General features: G+C 41.8%; 3 protein-coding genes across 3 annotated transcripts in view; 2 read left to right on the top strand and 1 right to left on the bottom strand.

Moving 5' to 3' along the window:
* Positions 1–104: 104 nt before the first annotated feature.
* Positions 105–3681, top strand: psmc2 (proteasome 26S subunit, ATPase 2). Its single transcript, XM_053414669.1, has 12 exons — positions 105–273; positions 571–608; positions 722–803; positions 967–1066; positions 1235–1366; positions 1483–1555; positions 1675–1770; positions 1913–2077; positions 2177–2264; positions 2507–2709; positions 2802–2898; positions 3406–3681. Exons 1-12 carry the CDS (start codon positions 201–203, stop codon positions 3561–3563), a joined length of 1305 nt encoding a protein of 434 aa, XP_053270644.1. The 5' UTR covers positions 105–200; the 3' UTR covers positions 3564–3681.
* Positions 3641–19172, bottom strand: slc26a5 (solute carrier family 26 member 5). The gene is made up of 18 exons (XM_053414664.1): positions 18938–19172; positions 16876–17212; positions 16240–16379; positions 15925–16035; positions 13378–13559; positions 12985–13149; positions 12112–12347; positions 11745–11892; positions 10066–10179; positions 9854–9931; positions 9516–9611; positions 8629–8735; positions 8395–8464; positions 8206–8298; positions 6685–6786; positions 5741–5947; positions 5502–5556; positions 3641–4524 (listed from the first exon to the last, which is right to left on the bottom strand). Exons 2-18 carry the CDS (start codon positions 17070–17072, stop codon positions 4379–4381), a joined length of 2247 nt encoding a protein of 748 aa, XP_053270639.1. The 5' UTR covers positions 17073–17212; positions 18938–19172; the 3' UTR covers positions 3641–4378.
* LOC128428482 (chloride anion exchanger) overlaps positions 13008–19399 on the top strand; it is a 29647-nt gene continuing 23255 nt past the window's right edge. The window contains exon 1 of the mRNA XM_053414665.1: positions 13008–13182. The gene's annotated coding sequence lies outside the window, so the exon portion shown is untranslated. The remainder of the gene's footprint in view (positions 13183–19399) is intronic.

The following is a 19399-nucleotide window of genomic DNA, read 5'->3' as shown; positions in this document are numbered from 1 at the left end:
TTAATGTAAGTGTTTATAAGAATATTTTGTTAATGACGAATTTTTTATTTTTATTGTTGGTACTCCCTAAATAAAAGTCCGTCCTGTACTTCCGGTGAGTGGCGCACAGAAGCGGAAACCCAAAGCTGCTGTGTAATTGTTGAGTTTAGCTGCAGGAGCAGCGTCGTCTCATTGTGGGAAGCAGTTGATTCAAAGGAAAAATGCCGGATTATCTGGGAGACGACCAGAGGAAAACCAAGGACAAGGAGGAAAAGGATGAGGGTCCTATCAGATGTACGTTTTAGTCAGCAGTTAGTTAGTTGCTGAAAGCAGTAAAATGTTATTTGACGTCGACATTAGCTTGATGCTAACGTTAGCTCAGCTCGACAAACAACCCGCTAGTTTACTATTGTTTAAGGTTAAACTGTTGTTTAATAAACGTAATGTTTCAAGATGTCTAATGCTAAAAAACCTGAATAGCTCATATAGAGTATTTTGTCTTGTATGAATTAAACGTCACGTCTCAGTTCAGTGCTCGCGGCCTGCTGACAGAGTGACCCTTCACTGATGTTGTTTTTATCCCCACCACAGCTTTGGATGAAGGGGACATCGCGCTGCTGAAAACATATGTAAGTTCGGACTTTGTATCCGTTGGGATCTTTCTTTTGAAATTGGTCACACTCGCAGTATCTTTAAATTTCTAAGTAGCAACTAAGTTGTGTTTTTGTTGTTTTCTCTCCAGGGTCAAAGCACCTACTCCAGACAGATCAAACAAGTGGAAGATGACATCCAGCAGCTGCTCAAGAAGATCAACGAGCTGACAGGTGGGGGGTTGGATCCATCAACTCACTTCAAATGACACCAGAGATGACACTGTGGCCCCATGTGTGTCCCGACAGTGACACACATGGGGCCATTTTCTTTTTTGTGTCATTATACATTTAATATCTGATGTTTATTTGATTTTACTATTATTTGCTTTGCCAGGTATTAAGGAGTCTGACACCGGCCTGGCTCCACCTGCACTCTGGGATCTGGCTGCTGACAAACAGACTCTGCAGAGTGAACAACCTCTGCAGGTGGCAAGGTACACCAAACTTGGTCTAAAATAGAAAAAACAAGATTATTCCAAAATATTTCTTGACTTTTCTTCTTTTTGTGCATGTCCTGCGTTAATGATTGTTAATTTAACTGGATACCTGCATTATAACTAGGGGTTAACATTCCCTTCCCTGAATTTGTTTCCTCCTCACAGATGTACAAAGATCATCAATGCCGACTCCGAGGACCCAAAATACATCATCAATGTCAAACAGTTTGCCAAGTTTGTGGTGGACCTGAGCGACCAGGTAGCTCCAACAGACATTGAGGAGGGCATGAGAGTCGGGTGAGACATACGTATTAGTGTATTTGATATGGTATCAAATATCTTCATCACATTTATCTATTTGAGGCGTGTGGTAATACAATCAGCTAACCATCATGTCTCTTTTGCTTGTACAGTGTTGACAGAAACAAGTATCAGATCCATATTCCTCTGCCTCCCAAGATTGACCCCACCGTCACCATGATGCAGGTATGGATCCACTGCTGGACATGTATAAACATTTTTCAAAGTGAAAACTCTGAATTGCCCTGGTAAATGTTTGCCTTTTTAAATTTTCAACAAAACTTTGTCCAAATGTTGAACTTTAGGTGGAGGAGAAGCCGGATGTGACGTACAGTGATGTTGGTGGATGTAAGGAGCAGATTGAGAAGCTGAGAGAAGTTGTTGAGACTCCCCTGCTGCATGTAAGTGTTTACAAATGCTTGTCATCAATCTATGGAAGTTCAGTCTCTTCTCTCAACCACTTCTTGTGGAAGAGACTTTATACGCACACACACACACACACACACACTCAAACACTTGCATTGTTTGTTTTCTTCTCAACAGCCTGAGAGGTTTGTCAATCTGGGTATTGAGCCACCGAAAGGTGTCCTGCTCTTCGGGCCACCCGGAACAGGAAAGACCCTGTGCGCCCGTGCTGTGGCCAACAGGACAGACGCCTGCTTCATCAGAGTCATCGGCTCCGAGCTGGTGCAGAAGTATGTGGGAGAGGTAAGAAGAGCTTGGCAGTCAAAGTGTAGCTGTTGTTTAGATTGTAAATGTGGACTGATTTAAAGACTCACTCCTTTTGGTTCTCTTCTTTGTTTCTAGGGAGCCAGGATGGTGCGTGAGCTGTTTGAGATGGCCCGCACTAAGAAGGCCTGCCTGATCTTCTTTGATGAAATTGATGCCATTGGAGGTGAGTCCTACCCACAATGCCCTATTATCTAATGTGTGAAAATATTTTTTCTTTAAAAAAATGGCCAGAACAGATCTTCCATGAGCACAGCATGAAGACTTTTATCATTTTGTGTAAAGTTCGCTTCTGTCCTGTCATAAAATACTGGTAGCCATTTTAAAAACAAGCGTGAAAAAAAAAATCTATTTTAATGAGCTGAATATAGTTGTATAATACTTGTCCTTTGTGCTTGAACACCACAGGTGCTCGTTTTGACGATGGTGCCGGAGGAGACAATGAGGTGCAGAGGACCATGTTGGAGCTCATCAACCAACTGGACGGCTTCGACCCGCGTGGCAACATCAAAGTTCTAATGGCCACCAACAGGCCTGACACCCTGGACCCGGCCCTGATGAGACCCGGGCGTCTAGACAGGAAGATCGAGTTCAGCCTGCCTGACCTTGAGGTGAGTGCTAGGTGTTATAAAAATACGCAGGCATATTCCCTTTTTTTTAATGAACGTCTCAACCTTACCACTTTACAATTTGTGTTCCTAAGGGTCGCACACACATCTTCAAGATCCATGCCCGCTCTATGAGTGTGGAGAGAGATATTCGTTTTGAGCTGCTGGCTCGTCTCTGTCCAAACAGCACTGGTAAGACTGGCATCAATTGCTGCCATCATCTGTCTTCATTCGTTTAACACATTTAATCGGTTAATTGGCAGTTTTACAGGAGTTGAAATCTAGTCTTGTACACTCTGCAGTACTCATGTACGACCACAAGGGTGCACTCTCTCAAATGACATGGGTTTGACTTTCTCTGATTAACTGAAGGTTTAAGTGTTTCAGTGAAATTCATTCTCTATTTGTATATGTTAAATTGTATTAGAACCCTTGTCTTTATAAATGGTTTGTTTTGAGAAACAGCTTTTCATATTATAAAAACACAGACTCTAAGGTTTGTTTTCAGGGTTTGTTTCTATTACAAGCTAAAATCTGGGGCAGATGTAGACCTGCATTAGGAGCTTGTTCCAGTCTTGTAAAAAAAAAAAGCCACAGAATTATCTGATCCAAAACTCTGGAATCTCCAATCTGAGTGGCTGGCTGCGTGAACTTCCTGTTCGTCCTCAAAGACAAATTTAAATGTGTGTTTCCTGACAGGGGCCGAGATCCGCAGCGTGTGCACAGAGGCGGGCATGTTCGCCATCCGCGCTCGCAGGAAGATCGCCACAGAGAAGGACTTCCTGGAGGCCGTCAACAAGGTCATCAAGTCCTACGCCAAGTTCAGCGCCACCCCCAGATACATGACCTACAACTGAGCGCGAGTGCGTGTGTGTGTGTGACTTTCAATGTTTGCGTTCCACCATCAAAGAAGCAAAACAAACTGCGAAAAATATTGTTCTTTTGTTGTCGGTTAAAAATAAAGTTTATTCCAGAGTTAAGTCTCAATTCTTTGTTCAGTATTGTCAAATGACCTCAAGGCATCCTGTGTTTTACAGTAACAACTTTAAGAAGACACTTTTTTCTAAAATATGACCACAATGTTTAACATTAGTGTTGAGTGTAATGCAAATGTACTATCACAAACATAATACTGCAAATTGACTCATTTACAGTTTTGCTCATTTAAATACACAATTACACAGAAATACAGCAGGAAATCTTAGACAAACATTTAGCATCAGAACCCAAATTCTCTTCAACTAGCACATTTGAAACCAGCAGACTGGACTCTTACAGAAAATACTGACAATGTCACTCATACAGCAGCAGCTTACTAAATACTTAGTCCTCCCAGCAGAGCAGTGACAACTTCAATAGATCTACAGATATGTTAGTCTAAATAATTCCCTCTGGAGACAAGATGAACGACAAATGAGGCTGGAAACTTGATCCCGAATGTGTGAGTGGGTAAAAACCTTATGGAACTTCACCCTCTCGCTGCTTAGGGCGCTTACATTTTATCCTGTCAGAATCAGGAGTGCACCACATGAAGGAAAAACCTGCAGCACCATCACACATTGATTAAGTTCATCTCCACTGTGACATCTATCCCTCTCCCGGTTGTGGCACCGCCCACATTTCCAGTACAAGTCAGAACTGCTGATCTGTTCTCGGCCGCAGGTGTCGTCTGCTATAAGGTCAGCTCATTGGCCGGAGCAGCTGCTGGGCGGGGAATAGTGCAGTGCAGCACGGCGTCGTGGACTGTGGGGAACACCATGTCTGTGGTCATGACCCCGGTGAAGAACTGTAAGGTGTCCAGGTCAGCCAACACCACTCCTTTCAGAATAAAGCACAGATTGAAAAGACAGAGTTAGACAAGCTATGTTCATAGAAGAGTATTTATGTTAACCTATTTCAACGAAGGAATGTAACTGAGGCCTCCGGCAAAAACTGTGAAAGAGCTTCAGTGTGACGCCCCCCTCACTTAGTTTGTTACTCACTATAATAACACTGCTGCAGAGACCTTAGAGGATCTTTACAAGCAAATGTTGCCAGTTCACTGAGGTAAAACCTGCTGCGTGTGGCCTTATCACAATAGTTCGGCAGTAAATCCTTATGATCGGTTTTTAATTAATACCTTTTTCTGATCTGTGGCATGGCAACGACATTCATGAACCCCTTCCTGTTTTGGCAGTTTCTCTTCAAAGTAAAAGCACAACGTTTGCTTTGTTGCTGCAATGCCTTCTATGGAGCTGAATTACAGAGCTTTTATTTTTTTAAGTTATGAACTTGGGTCCGAAGAGTGCGTTTCTTGCCAGACAGACCTCTAAAATAGCTGACTTACAAATGTCTGCAACAGTAACAGACGCTGAGTCAATCATTCAAACATGTATATAAATTACACGTAAACAGTAACTAAACTAATGCTGTTTATTTTTATGAAAAAAACACTGATTAAAAAAAATCTTCACTGCAGATAAACCAGGTAGGATGAACACCAACCTTTCCAACTTCACTCTGCACCATAGACTGTTCATAAAAAGTGACAGTATATTGCAGAACTGTTTGAGGAGAACTCATTAAAAGGAATCATTCGGAAGTAGCTCCAGAGCATAAACAAGGGTCAAGAGTTCAGGCGCAGCACGAGTGAATCGAAAGTGAGAGATGTGAGAAGTTCCCACATCACTATAAACTTCTAACTGGGAGTCATCAAACCTTTCCTGCCTGCAGTGATCAAGTGAGTGACTGATAACAATCGTAGTGACAGTTCCTGTGATTGTCTAGAAATGTGAAGAAAAATCATGATGACTTACGGTTGCAGGCTGCTATCACCACCTGCACATCCACCTCTGCGTATTGCTTGATGACCTGCAGACACACAAACACGCTTTGTGACTGAAAGTGACAGGAAAAGTTGTTTAGACATTCAAGCTTTACAGAAAAAATATACGACAAATTCCTCCAATGAAACAGCAGAGGAGTGAAACCTACACAAAACATTTCCCCCAGACGTGATGACACTGAAAACAGGAGTAAAAAAAGAGAAAGGTACCTGTTTGATGGCTTTGGCTCCCACAGAGTCGACGAAGGAGACAGGCGTCCAGTCCAGGACGATGGAGTGGACGGTGCTGGGAGATTTAAGGTGGACCACCTCTTCTGTGTTTGATTCGGCGCTGCGGTCCCCTGATGGTCCCTTCCTGTGCTCCTCCAACAAGTGGTTATCGGACAAAGCCTCATGAGACACTTCCTGATTCTTGTACTACAACCAAAGAAACTGAATTTTTATGAAGGGATTTCAACAAAGTCAAGGAATCTCAGGTTAGTTATTTGTTGTGTTAGTTGTTAGTTTTGTGTATTTTCAATGGCTCTACGCATATTTTAAAATGCCTTGAAGGTATTTATTGAAATTTAGCATAAATGGTAATTTGGACTTAAGGATACATTTATTAGAATTTGGTGTTCAAAAGGTCAGGGGCAGAGCTGCCGAATGTATCAAGTTTTTGTCCTTTTGAACATGATATTTAAAGTCTTCCTTGAGTCGGTTCATGTAGATTGAAACGGCACTGGTTGGCGGAGGAATACAACCACGGTGCTAAAACTGGGGAAATCAGATTTAGCAATGTCCAAATTCTAGACATGGTCCTTTAAGTATGTGGAAGCTTTGTAAAGCTCCACAGGCTGACATGTCTTTCCCCTTCACTATTACTGCAGGTGAACACTGGTGATCATGGGTTGGGTTAATTCAATGCTCTACATAGATTTACTTCCATCTCGTCACAGAAGTTGTGCACAAGCAATCCCTGTAATTCAATCACTACCTTTCAAGTCAACTAAGGCCTTGGAAACATGGTCTGTAAAAACATGCTGAGGTTGTTTTTTCTAAATATCAAACTTGGGAAACAGGATTTACACAATCCCCTGAGTGAACAATTTAAACTTGATGCACCAGTCATGTTTACACAGTCCACAAAGCTTACGGAGCACATATTGACTCACCTTGACACAGATCCTCAGGTCAGCGTTGTGGTTGCCGTTTGCCTTCTCCTGTTTTTTCCTGGCTTTCCGTGCAGCTTGTAGGTTTTCAGGGCTCACTCCCGTCTGGGAAGACATCGACATCACGGTGAACGAGAGGAAACTTTTCAAAAGTGACAATAGGTTGATGTTGTACTTTTTCTCGTTGAGGGTCTTACACCTTGTTCAGCACAATGAGATTAAGATACACACTGTAAATATATGAATATGGGTTTTACAAATACAATTTGATTGATTATTAATAAACCACATGGTTCTAATGAGTGAATACAGTTAGATCATGGGAGATGCTATGTGCACAACTATACAGATCAGAACAATATAATTACTAGGAACACGTAGCTGAAACTAAAACAGTCCAATAACTTTTCCAAAGTTAATTTTGGAAATGAGTGGATCAAACCGTTAGATCATTTGGGAGGATGCTGTTGAACTGTATTGTGTTTCGCAAACTATATTGTATTATGCAAAGATGTGTGTCTGTTACTTAGACCAACCATAATTGAAATAAAACTAGAGCAGTTGCCTTTTAGCTTGACCTGTGTTAATGCTCTGGAGCTACTTCTGAATTATTCCTTATCGTCAGTGAGACCTCCTCAAACAGTTCTACAACACACTGTCACTTTTTATTCTTTGTGCGCTGGACGTTGTGGCAGAGCTTTTTATAAACAAACAGTCCATGGTGCATTTAGAAAACTTTGTGTTGCCCAACTTTACAAAATAAAATGCTCTTTATTTCAGGTCAATGTATGGCATTAGAGCAATAAACGTTGTGTTTTACTTTAAAGAGATGTTTCTATAGGTGGTGATTCTATGAATGTTGCTGCCATGACGGAGATCAGCACCCATACATTTTGTCTGTGTAAGACCAATATGGTGAAATAAAGATCATCAAGTAATCCAAATGATGTGGCGGGCCAGATTTTATATAACATTAGCTGCCCAGCTCTGCTGTAGTTTATTAGAGGATGTAGAAGAAGACACACTGCCCCACACCCACTGACTTCTGAAGAGCATTGGTCACCTGTTTATTAAATTTGTATTAATATTAAGTGCATAGTCTGTCCAAATTGTACCAAATCTGACAGTGCACTTCCTTGGACGTTAACCAATATATATACCAAGTGTGAAGCTGATCAGATGAAAGGTTCAATGATTTACGTTCCACATACAGACGTTTGTGGAATTGGGTCGATTGTACAACTTGTGTAGTGTTCAGCATCAACGGCATCACAGACCACATCCTTCAGAACAGCGGAATCAACACCTCAGTGTGGACACAACATTGGTCAATTCTAGTTGTAAATAGGCTACACACACACACACACACACACACACACACACACACACACACACACACACACACACACACACACACACACACACACACACACACACACACACACACACACACACACACACACACACACACACACACACACACACACACACACACACACACACACACACACTGGATAGGATTACCTTCTCCTTGAGGGAATTCACATAAAGGTCACTGTTGGCAAAGTAGATGGAAGAGTTCAAGTGGAAAATCTTAATCCCCTCATATTCAACTGCCTGGGAACAAAACACAGAACAAAATCATCGTTGGGTATTCTTATCCTGCGTTCAGACTGAAGTGTTGTTTATTTTTTGTTTATCCCACAGACTCACCTCCTCATACTCATCCACATCACAGTACAGCCCAGTGCCCGGGACATAACCCAAAACAGCACTTTTGGAGCTGAAAGACAAGAAATGTCAGAGGTTGAAATTTCCCTTCTGAACTCAAATCTTCAGCGAGCATGCTCAGAGCATCTTTCAGCCCGAATCTTCTTCACATCTTATGAAACATGACATTAGGTGTATGCAGCAAATAAGGGGAATAAAGACACCTGTCATCAGTACCTCTGTGTTCTATAGATGACTGTTAGTATGGCAAACACAATAGCCACTAGGAGGCCAAAATCCAGGCCCAGCAGCACAGACGCTACGAATGCTACCAGCCAGATGACCTGAGAGAGAAAAGGGAAGAAACAGAAATAAACTAACAAGCTAAGCTTTTATCGCATGATATCGATGACTTTTACTATCTGTTTATTTAAAAAAATGTTACTCTTACTTTTATTTAAAAGTGCTACACTAATGACATTATTAGAATTATTATAGATAAAGTAGAAACAGCATCATCCTCTCTTCCTCCTATGAGAGGGAACAAACTGGCACACACCAGCATGTGACCAAGGCTTACTGCATCTTATTTGCCTGTAAGTGATGGTAAGAGGAGTTCAATGATCTACTGGCGTTACAGTGAGACATTAAGTATCATGAAAATCTAAATTTATAACCATCAGCTGCACACATCAGCTTAGAGAACGGAGGTTAGGTTAAACATCTATGAATCACTTCATGCTTAACTTGACATGTTTTTTTCCCAGGCTGAAAAATGATTAGATTGGATCGTGCTTTACTGTCAATGTCCCTTCTGAAATGTGTCTTGCGTCACAGGTAAACTCTGTTACAGAGCGTACATAAACAAAATGATAAAGTACAGTGGCCGTAAACAACAGCTGCTGAAGTCACAGTGTGCGTTGCTCTTGGTAATGAGACTATTTTGAGTGAAGAGGCTCAGCACAGTTTAAATCACATCCAATCTAGAACAACAGCGAAAAAACACACAAACAAGACCTGGACCAGTTTGTTTTTTGCATCTTCAGGTTTTCATTGGCTGCTGCCTGAGGGGCTCGACTGCACAGTGACATTCCTGATGTTGGGTTTAATTTCAACACACTGACCAGCTCGATCTTAGTGGTCCTCCACAGATTAGGAATGTCTCTGAACTGTTTGAACATCCCCAACAAGTTGACCATGATGATGGCAGCCAGCGCAGTCTGAGAAACACATCGAAAGACAATAGTGAACAGAAGAACACATTTAAAAAGTCTGGCAGTCTTCTGATCTCATCAGGTAACACATGCAGTTTTACTTTTTAGTGACTTGGAGGCTGCAGCTGTCAGCCGTTGTTCAACAGACTGATAAGAAAATGAAAAATGCGTGCAGCTCCACCTGTGATGGCGAGCTGCCACACAGGAAGTTGGAACCTCTGCTTCATCAGCTCCACAGTGGCACCCACCTGAGGGAGTGGCTGGAACACAAAACCAATGGCCACAACCACCAGCAGCACCACAAGAGACGCCAGCAGCCCCGCGATCTGAACACACACACACATACAAAATGATCTTAATCATCTCTTTGCCTAGTCAAAGTTTAACGATCCAAATTGTGTGTGTGTGTGTGTGTGTGTGTGTGTGTGTGTGTGTGTGTGTGTGTGTGTGTGTGTGTTACCTGTGTTTTCCCTCCTGTGCTCTCCTGCACCAGGCTTCTTGACATGGAACAAGAGACGACGAAGGTTTGGAAGAAAGAGCTGATGAAGTTACACAGGCCGAGGGCAATCAGCTCCTGAGGGTAGAGCAAGTCATTCAAATAAACCAATCAAATGCATTTAAAAAGGTCCAGTGTGTAAGATTTAGGGGAATTGGCAGACATGTTATATAAAATAAGGGTTAGGGCTATGAATTGTTGTTTTCTTTACTCAAGAATGGCCCTTCATATTTAAATAGTATAATCGTGTACTGTCGTGTTCTTTACAGGAAAAACTGGACAAACTGAGTTTCCATGAAAACAGAAGGCTACCACAGGTTCTCTTTAATGCTTGGAAGGGGAGGGTGAAACTGTTCCTCTTGTTCTTCCATGAGGAAATGACCGCAAAAAATCTACAGAGGCAAATGTTGACACAAGAATCTAGAGCAAAACACTGTGACCTACAACAGGTGTCAGACATCAATCTCTATGAATAGATTCCGATTGTGATTGTGCAGAATTGGTAACTGGGGTTGAAAAGCGTTCAAGTTGGACCAGGTTAAAAGTCCTTATTGAGTGAAAAAAGAGGTGGCACACATTGACCCAATGCATTGGCTGTTAGATTTTTCATTTATCAACCTTTACACGCAGGTAGCTGTTAAAAGAGATCAGCAAAGCGTCATCTGGAACTCAAACTACCACTGTTTGCGTTGAAATGGTTGAATCGTGTGGTCGTCCAATGGGCTCAGAGACATTTAGAGTTCAACATGTGATTTTCCTTAACATGTCAGATACTGTATCATACGACATATAAACTCTGCAATGAGGTTAGGGTGACCTGTGTTTATTTTGTCTAGTCATTGAGCAACGTGAACCAAAAACAATGCATAAACAAAGAAAACTAGGTCTTTAGTTTCCACTGTGGCTTCAAACAGACAAAACATAACTTAGTACAATAATTTGCTGGTTACTGAGAGAATCTAGAGCTGCTATCAGACCTGCACTGAAGCCCAGACATTTTCCAGATTTTCTAGTCAACTGCTCCAAACATTTTCCAGAACATTCCAGAGAATGTCCGAGTGAGCCCACGTGAGAATAGCGAAGGAAAATGTCTGCTAACAAGCTAGTGAGGAATGTGATGAATGCAAAACTGGAATTATACAAATATCTAAGGATAAAACAGAGACACTGACAATGACCTCAACTTGGAGAGACAAAGAGACTCAAGAGCCTTGGGTGATAAGGGCCGAGGCTGGTGCCGATGTTCGGTAAACATATTGCTCTACCCAGAGGCCACCACTCGTCTGAAAACACCTTGGGATACACGGTCAATCAGAGATTGTGGTGACATGGACAGTAGTGACCTGCAATTAACCAGCAACACATCCCTTATACCTCCACTGTCTTGTACCAGCAACCTTTGACCTGTTTCATGTCTTTGTTTCATGTTTACACTTACAAATTTGAGTAGTAACATGTATACATAGCAAAAAGTTCGCTTTCAGGTTTATCCTTAACCTCGATCTTTAAAAAAAATCTGTTTATCAGAAAAGGCTAACGGTAGCCTGGTTACATAATTGTGTGCAAACATGCTGATCCATGACAGAGTCCATTGTGCCGGAACATGTGGCTTTTCCGGGGGCCTCTCAAACGTCTGCACTCACCTGGTTGCCGTCCACACTGTACCCATGCTTCAGGGCAAAGGTCTTAGCCAGAGAGATGTCCATTGAGAATCCCACAATTGCTAGAGCAAAGGAGTCTGTGATCAGATTGGGTAACAGAGAGAAATCTGGGGCAGCAGGGGGGAGAAGCCTGAGGACACATAAAAAGACGTGTAATACATCCATCCCCATGTGAGAATATGTTTCAACTGAGATGTTATGAGGTCTCACTTAACAGCTTGAGGAATAAACAAACAAAATTACAATAAAGATATAAAACTCAAGTTCTTTATAATCTCCTTGTCCGAAAAATAATAAATTCATTAAGACCCTAAAAAATTCCTGTGACGATGAAAAACTAACAACCTACCCTGTGGGTATGTTCCCAACAATATCCACCTGGTAGTCTGCCGACAGCGACAGACCATACGAGACGCCGGTTGACACTATGACGATGATAATCTCTCCAGGAATGGGGATAGGCAGTTTCTTTTTGAAGCGGTCATTCATGTCTTTGATAGAGTACAGGACGATGACACACGCAAGGCCCAGAAGGAGAGTGGCGACGTTGCTGCTGGTGATGTCTGTGAATACTGCCTTGGCACTCTGAAGTATGAGAGAGAGGAGAGTGTAACAGTTATGATAAATTTAAGTAAACAATAAAAAAAACATGCCTTGAAAGATAAGTGAAAAAATATGTTTAAACAAATTAGTCCCAAGCCACCTACAACAGTAGTTTGAGTGATCAGATATCAGGACGCTGATCACTTATGATTCATCCCTGTTCAAGGATCAACTGAGAATTGTTCAACCCTCATTCAGGAGGCATTCCGTTTGGAGAGACTGAAGAAAAATATCGAACTCACTGCTATTCCTTTTACTGCATTTCTCTTCTAAAGATTGTATTTCTAATACTGTGCATCTTTTATTTTACCCATGCTTGTGCTGCCTTCCTTTGCCATGATTATAAATCTGAACTCCTCAACAAAACAAAATTATCTGGCCTACATACTGCTATAAACCCTTTTTGGTGCATTTGAAACATTGAAAATAATATAGAAATCCCTTTTCTTACACAGATATAAACATCCACAGCCCTATGGGAAAGACAATAGCCTTTTTGCTGGTTTACCCATGTTTAAAAACCTGCACATTCATGCTAAATTCAGTTTAAATAGGATAGAACATTCTCAACTCCCAGATAAAAACTGCCAAAAATCCCTCTAGAAGAAATCAAACTCACATAAATAACAGAGAGGGGTCCGCTAAAACGCTGTGTCTTCACCCCCAGCAGGTACTTGATCTGGGAGATGAAAACATGCACGGCCGCTGCTGTAGTGAAGCCTCGCACCAGAGGCTCTGTGAGGTAGATCGCCACGAAACCAAACCGGAGAAGACCGAAGACGAACTGGAAAAAAAGGAAACCATAATAAAGAAAGAGGTAAGGGGATAAGGACTATCTATTTAGCTTTGTTTCAAACAAAAACTTCAATGGTGATTCAGACATCCTGCTGCTTTGAGTAAATAGTGATTTGAGGAGGCTGGATCCCTTCATTGTGATGTCCTAACCAAATAGCAGACACCCTGTTGGGAATGAAAGCTGCTCATTGAATGTGCGGGTTGTTTGGATGCTGACCTGGATGATTCCCACCAGGGTGGTGAGCATCACGGCCACCTGAACCCTCCTGGCATCACGAGCATCCGTGTCAACGATGGCAGACACGTTGGATCCATTCACAGGCAGGAGTTGAAACATCGAGTCTGGGGCCTCCCTCACGGCAACACCCCCGATCATCAGACTTATAACTGCAAAGGTTCCTAAAGAACACACACAAAAACATATTGTGTCATAAAAGAACTGCCTCAACGAAACCATTTGTGTGGCATCATGACTGAATATTATCATGTGCAGTAGGTCTTTGAAGGAACAGGCTATGTATCCAGGCACTAACAGCAATTATACCCATTTGGTCGGAGCTGACGTTTAAAATGACTAACTAAACTGTAGAGAACAAAGTAGCCATGTGAGTGAGAAGCGGGGGGGGGGGGGGGGGGGGGGTCCTGCTGCTCATGTCAGCTGAGCACATGGAGAGCACTTCACAACACTGTCTTGAAGAGACCCATTCATTTAGATCAGGATCCACATCGACTAACCTAACAGCATAGGATTGGAATTGTGGGAACCGTTGGATTTCTCTATATATTTAAGGTCTTGACCTTATTATGTTATGATTCTTTTGTTATTATTATTAAAATGTTACCCAAAAAAATATTTCCTTAAAACACAACGACAAATGTTGATGGTACAACGAAACTTTTCAACTGTGGGTGCTGCCAAATCTTCTGGCTGTCTTACTGGAGCAGAGACTGTAAACACCTGACTCCATCTAAACAGACTTCTGTCACAGTGTCTATGTCTGTGACATATTAGGTACAGTACACAAGTTAATCATCACATCAATAATAGTGATTAATATCTCTTTGTTATTGTCTATTATTGGCCTTAGGTCTAAACAATGCCCTTCCAATGCTCCTTTTTTTTCAAATAATCTGTGATATTTTATTAATCAAGCAAACAACAAAGAGGTTCCCTTATTTTTTTGGCCTTTGAGAAATGAAAACAATATTTTTTCAGAGTGAACAAACACCTAGCTAAGATGAATGCTATCCAATCCAACAGTCCTGCAAAAAACCTTCCACCACAGAGTGATGTTAAAGCATAACGTCAACCATTCAAATAATTGTCCAAACAGCACCTGATAATATTATGCAGTACAGTTCAACTGCAGTTCAAAACAGCTGCATCTGTATCATGAGGCATAGGAAAGAATTAGAATAACTTTGTCAAAGGATCAAGTACAATCAAACTGTGGAAAGCCCTTGCAACATTAAGCCAATTGTTTAATCTTAATTGGACGTCATCGTCATCTTTTATGGCCTTCTGGAAAACGCAGCCAATCAACCACACAATCAAACATCACCATCCTTTGTCAAACATTGTGTCTAAATTAAACTTAGCTCTATATCCAGGCTTGGTGCTGAGCAATGTCAGGATTTCCAGGGAACTGTGGGGTCATGCACTTCAGAGTGTGAGTCTGTGTGTATAAACCCCTTTGCGTGAACAGGTCATCTTTCCAAGCACTTGAAGAGCAGCCCAGTTATTCTGACGCCTTCTCAGCCAGAAGTTAAGGGATCATTTCCAGAGTAACTTGTGATTGGATACAATTTTGAGAAAAGGCCATTTTATAGGGCAACCACCTGCTTCCTGTTGTGCCTTTCTTACACTGTTCAGATTAGGTCGTTAGTTTGAAAAGGTGAAGCAGGTTTAGTTTATTATATACTGGTCAGAGGGAGTAATAGGTTAGAGCTGACATATGAGCTGGCCTGGAACAGTCACAGAGATGTCAGGGTGTGGAGTGAGTTTCACCATCCCACTCCTCGTGTCAGCTGAGGACACGGTGATTGCAGAAGTTCCTGAACTTTCCTGTTACACTGTTTATTTAAGTGTCTTTTAAAGTTAAAGTTAGGCCGTATCCAGAGTGTTGCCGTGCAGCCATGTTTCAATGAAAACAAACGTGCTGCAGTTTATCACCTCATGCTGCGTACTGAACCTGTCAGGCTCCTCGAGACAATGGCAGCTGTAATTGAGTTTCAGCTGCATAACATGTGTTCTTTTGGCAGCGCCGTGGCAACCAATTCACATGTAGCTTCCGCCTTTTGCCTCACGACAGCACAGTGTCACGTATAGTATATATCCGTCAAGTGCCTTTCTAAAACCTGTTTGCATGATTCTATTTTCAAAATAAATCACCAGGTACAACTACTTCATGAAATTGGCCTGCAACAGTTCTACTTTAAACCAGCACGATCGTACCATTACTTATAAATACATTTTATACCATCAAGAAGTCCGAAATCAGACATCATTGCAATGTGTGCTGTGCAGGAACAAAAAGCAGGCACAGCAATAGTAAGTAAAGAAGCTGGGGCTTCAGGAGTGATCATCTGCAAAATGCATCTGCAAAACCTTTTGTTGTGACAACATACATTGAACATAAAATATTATCTTTCCAGGACAACACACATGAGGACATGATGTAACACCGAAAAGGCTCCATACTGGCACCAATCACAGCAGGAGGAGATGTATGTCTGTATGAGAACCTTTTGCTTGATTTCTCACCTACTGATATGTGTCTGGAAGTGCCAAAGAAGGTGTAGAGCAGAACGGGGTAGAAGGAGGAGTACAGACCATAAACTGGGGGCACAGCTGCCAGCATAGCATAGGCTAGACCTGTGGGTTTGGGGGAGAGAGAGAGAGAGAGAGCTGTAAATAAACAGGTCCAGTGACCGAGTGATTGCATCACAACCTCAGAGCAGCGGATAAACCAAAACAAAGACAGTATGAAGCAGCAGCAGCCGCTCGGGAGTCAGCAGCTGCTCCTTCATGCTGTTTAACCCTTGTGTCATAGCATAGCTGGAGCTGCGGGACACTGACCTTGAGGGAGCTGCACAATTCCCGTGCTGAGACCTGAGACCACGTCTGAGAATAAGTACTGCTTGACTGGATAGGACGGCAGCCATGTCAGGATGGGCATGGAGCTCAGAGCCACTGCCTTGGCCCTCGCTGAAGAACACCTATAGAATAAAACAGAAGATTCAGCACTGCATCAGTTTTTGATTTAAGAAAACAATTTCAATCTGTTCACACACAATCCCTAGAATGCATTTATATATTTAACCACACAGAGTGCCTCTTGGGATTTCTTCACTCATCTGACACCTGAGCCCATTAGATTTGGTGTTTTACCCTGTCATTAGATTTGTTTTTTTTTTCCGTTTATAATTGCATAAAATTTGCGGGAAAACCTACCTGTCTATTTAACTTCTGGTCAAATCTAAAAGATAATTAATTCTAACAAATAGGATTTGTTTCACTACATCCTGCCCAAAACAGGTAATCACAATGTATATGATGGTATCTTTAAGACACATCAATCACATCAGAACAGGACAATGTTAATGTTACTTTTATAGATTTAATCTCTGTACAAACAATTCTTACAAGTTATATATGACTCACTATTTAGATCACAGAACAAATCATTAAGTACATTTGTCAGCTTAATCTTACCTGAAGTGATTTGCCAGCCGCTCCCTGAAGGTGGTGGAGTTTGTTTTGCGGCTGAGAAGCTGCGACCGGATGGAGGTTTCATTATAGACTGGACGTTCTATCCTGTACATCAGCGTCGGGTCTGAATCCTCCCTGGCTACAGCTCCATCCTCCCTGGCTACAGCTCCATCTTGCTCCATGTCCACAGGCAGGCTCATGGTGTTGAATCAGAGAGTTTGTCTTTCCAGTGTTTATTATGTCCCCCACTCGCTCGTCTCCGTCATTGTCCTAGACAGTTTCTCGTTGATTCCTTTAAAGGCTCCGACTTCAATCTGTCTGCACTTTATGTTTTCTGCTCCTGGGGCAAGAACAGACAAGATACACCGGTTATCATTCCAATAACGACTACTTTGCCTTTTGCTTCGCTACTATTAAATGATAGCAAGATGATAACCAAGCAGGGCTCTGTGTTGTGTACACTTTTGTGCTGATAGCGAAAGAATACAGTAGGATTGTAAGGCCTCCTCCTTTAGTAAATATATTATCTGACGTACAGCTAATGCAAATATATACTTTGTATAATATGTGACCCATTATTGGGAAAGAGTTTGTCTGAGAGAAATAAATTGACTAATGATGGTGCCACTGAGCAGATATTTACCTTTTATAACTTTCAAACTGAGAAAGATGCACTTCTGGTGTTTTTTTATGATTTCTATCATCATTCTGATTCTAGTTGTTCTGGGTTTGTACCCTTGTGGTTGAATGCACTTATTGTTAGATGCTTTGGATAAAAGCGTCAGCTAAATGAAATGTAATGTAATGTAATCATTGGAAAATGAAGCCGATTCTTCAGAGAGTAACTGGGTAGACCTGGTCGACATGGCATCGCAACAGGGAAGTGCCACAGTCAGCTGCTGCCTGACTGTGGCTGCTGCTGCTGACTGTGGCACCAAGGGCCGATGATTGTGGTGGCAAATGAACACAAACAGTAATTTTATCCAATAGGAAATTGCTGCTTTTACCTGGAAGGTTACTCTGTGTTATTATGGGACTGCTGTAAGTTGCCAAAGGGCCTTTCAAAGACAACACTGTGTCTCCCAGGGAGATGGCACAGCCTTGACTCTGGATCGAACCTGGGGAATACCGTGGATAATGCTGACTACAACTTTAATGTATGTACTTCCACTGACCATCACTCTCAATTTACAAATAAGACGAATATTAAAGATTAAACAATCAGATTTAGATTGAACATTAAGATTTGATATTTACATTGAATATTGAGTTTTAAGACTAACATTTCCTTAACTGATCAAATTCCCAAATTTTGCTGTAAATATGTTCAAATGCGACAACAGAAACTCACGACACTGTTTTCTTTGGAAAGTTTGGTGCTAAATATGGAAAATCTTGTTGTTCATTTCATAATTGAATTCAAGACGTCATGCCAAAGACAATTCATGTCAAGATGATTAATTCATTCTTGCACAACCGTGTGGAATATTGTTTATTTTAATCAATGTATTTATTTACTTTTCTCTTCATTTTTTTTTTTTTTACTGTTACATATCAATGTCTTATCATCTTTTGAATTACATCTATCCAATTTGCCTTGATCGCTAGATGGCATCATATGTTGTGATCTCCACGCCATGCTGTTTGTTCCTGATGCAACTTTTGGACTCAGTCAGCACTGGCAGAAGAGGAGCACACCCAATATTAAAATATTACGAAATCATCCACGTTGTTTCAAAGATCCTACTGTCAACCAAATTATGAAGCAAATATTATAGTTTTAGTATTAAATTCAGAGTATTGGTATTTTGAGTGGTGGAGGTTTAGCCCCACAGGGTAACCTCTCCACACCGATGTCCACGGTCAGGAGCAGAGAGGGGGGCACCGGAAGTGCCACAGCTAGCTGCCACATACGAGTTCATCTCTTTATAAATTAAAGTTTCAGCTCTGTTAGCCGGTGTTCAGCCTCACCATACCCTCTCTCTCTCTGTGCGCTGGTTGTCTAGCTCCCTCCGCTTCGACACTTAAGCTAACACGAAGATGCTAATGGAAGACAGGAACTTACCTCCGTCCTCCTCCGGCCGCCGTGAGGATGCTGCAGCTCCGGGACATTTATTAGTCTCAGTCTGTGGCGGAGGCTGTGACAGAAGAATCGACCTTTAACCGACAACTCGTAGCACACACACACACACACACACACACACACACACACACACACTTTCTGCCACACAGCACAGATGGTCTATGTCGACAGGATGACCGACTCCGGTGTAAAAATCCCTCTCCACTTTCCGCCCTGAGCGCGGATCCTCACGCATGCGCAGTCCGCTTGCAGTCAGCCGATTTGTAGTCCTGAAGTTTGGAAGCGCTTGGTTTTTTAAATCTGGCGGATTTCCTGCGCCCTGACGTCACAGCTTTATATCAACCAGTCTATGGTCGTCCCACAGCTTTTCAGTTTAACATAATAACAATAACTCATATCTTATCAATCACTTGATTTAGCTTCTTCTCAATTTAGGCACAGAGC

Source organism: Pleuronectes platessa, chromosome 22 (genome assembly GCF_947347685.1).
Source record: "Pleuronectes platessa chromosome 22, fPlePla1.1, whole genome shotgun sequence".
In the NCBI taxonomy this organism is placed as follows: Eukaryota; Metazoa; Chordata; class Actinopteri; order Pleuronectiformes; family Pleuronectidae; genus Pleuronectes; species Pleuronectes platessa.
This window is presented reverse-complemented; position numbering and strand designations above follow the sequence as displayed.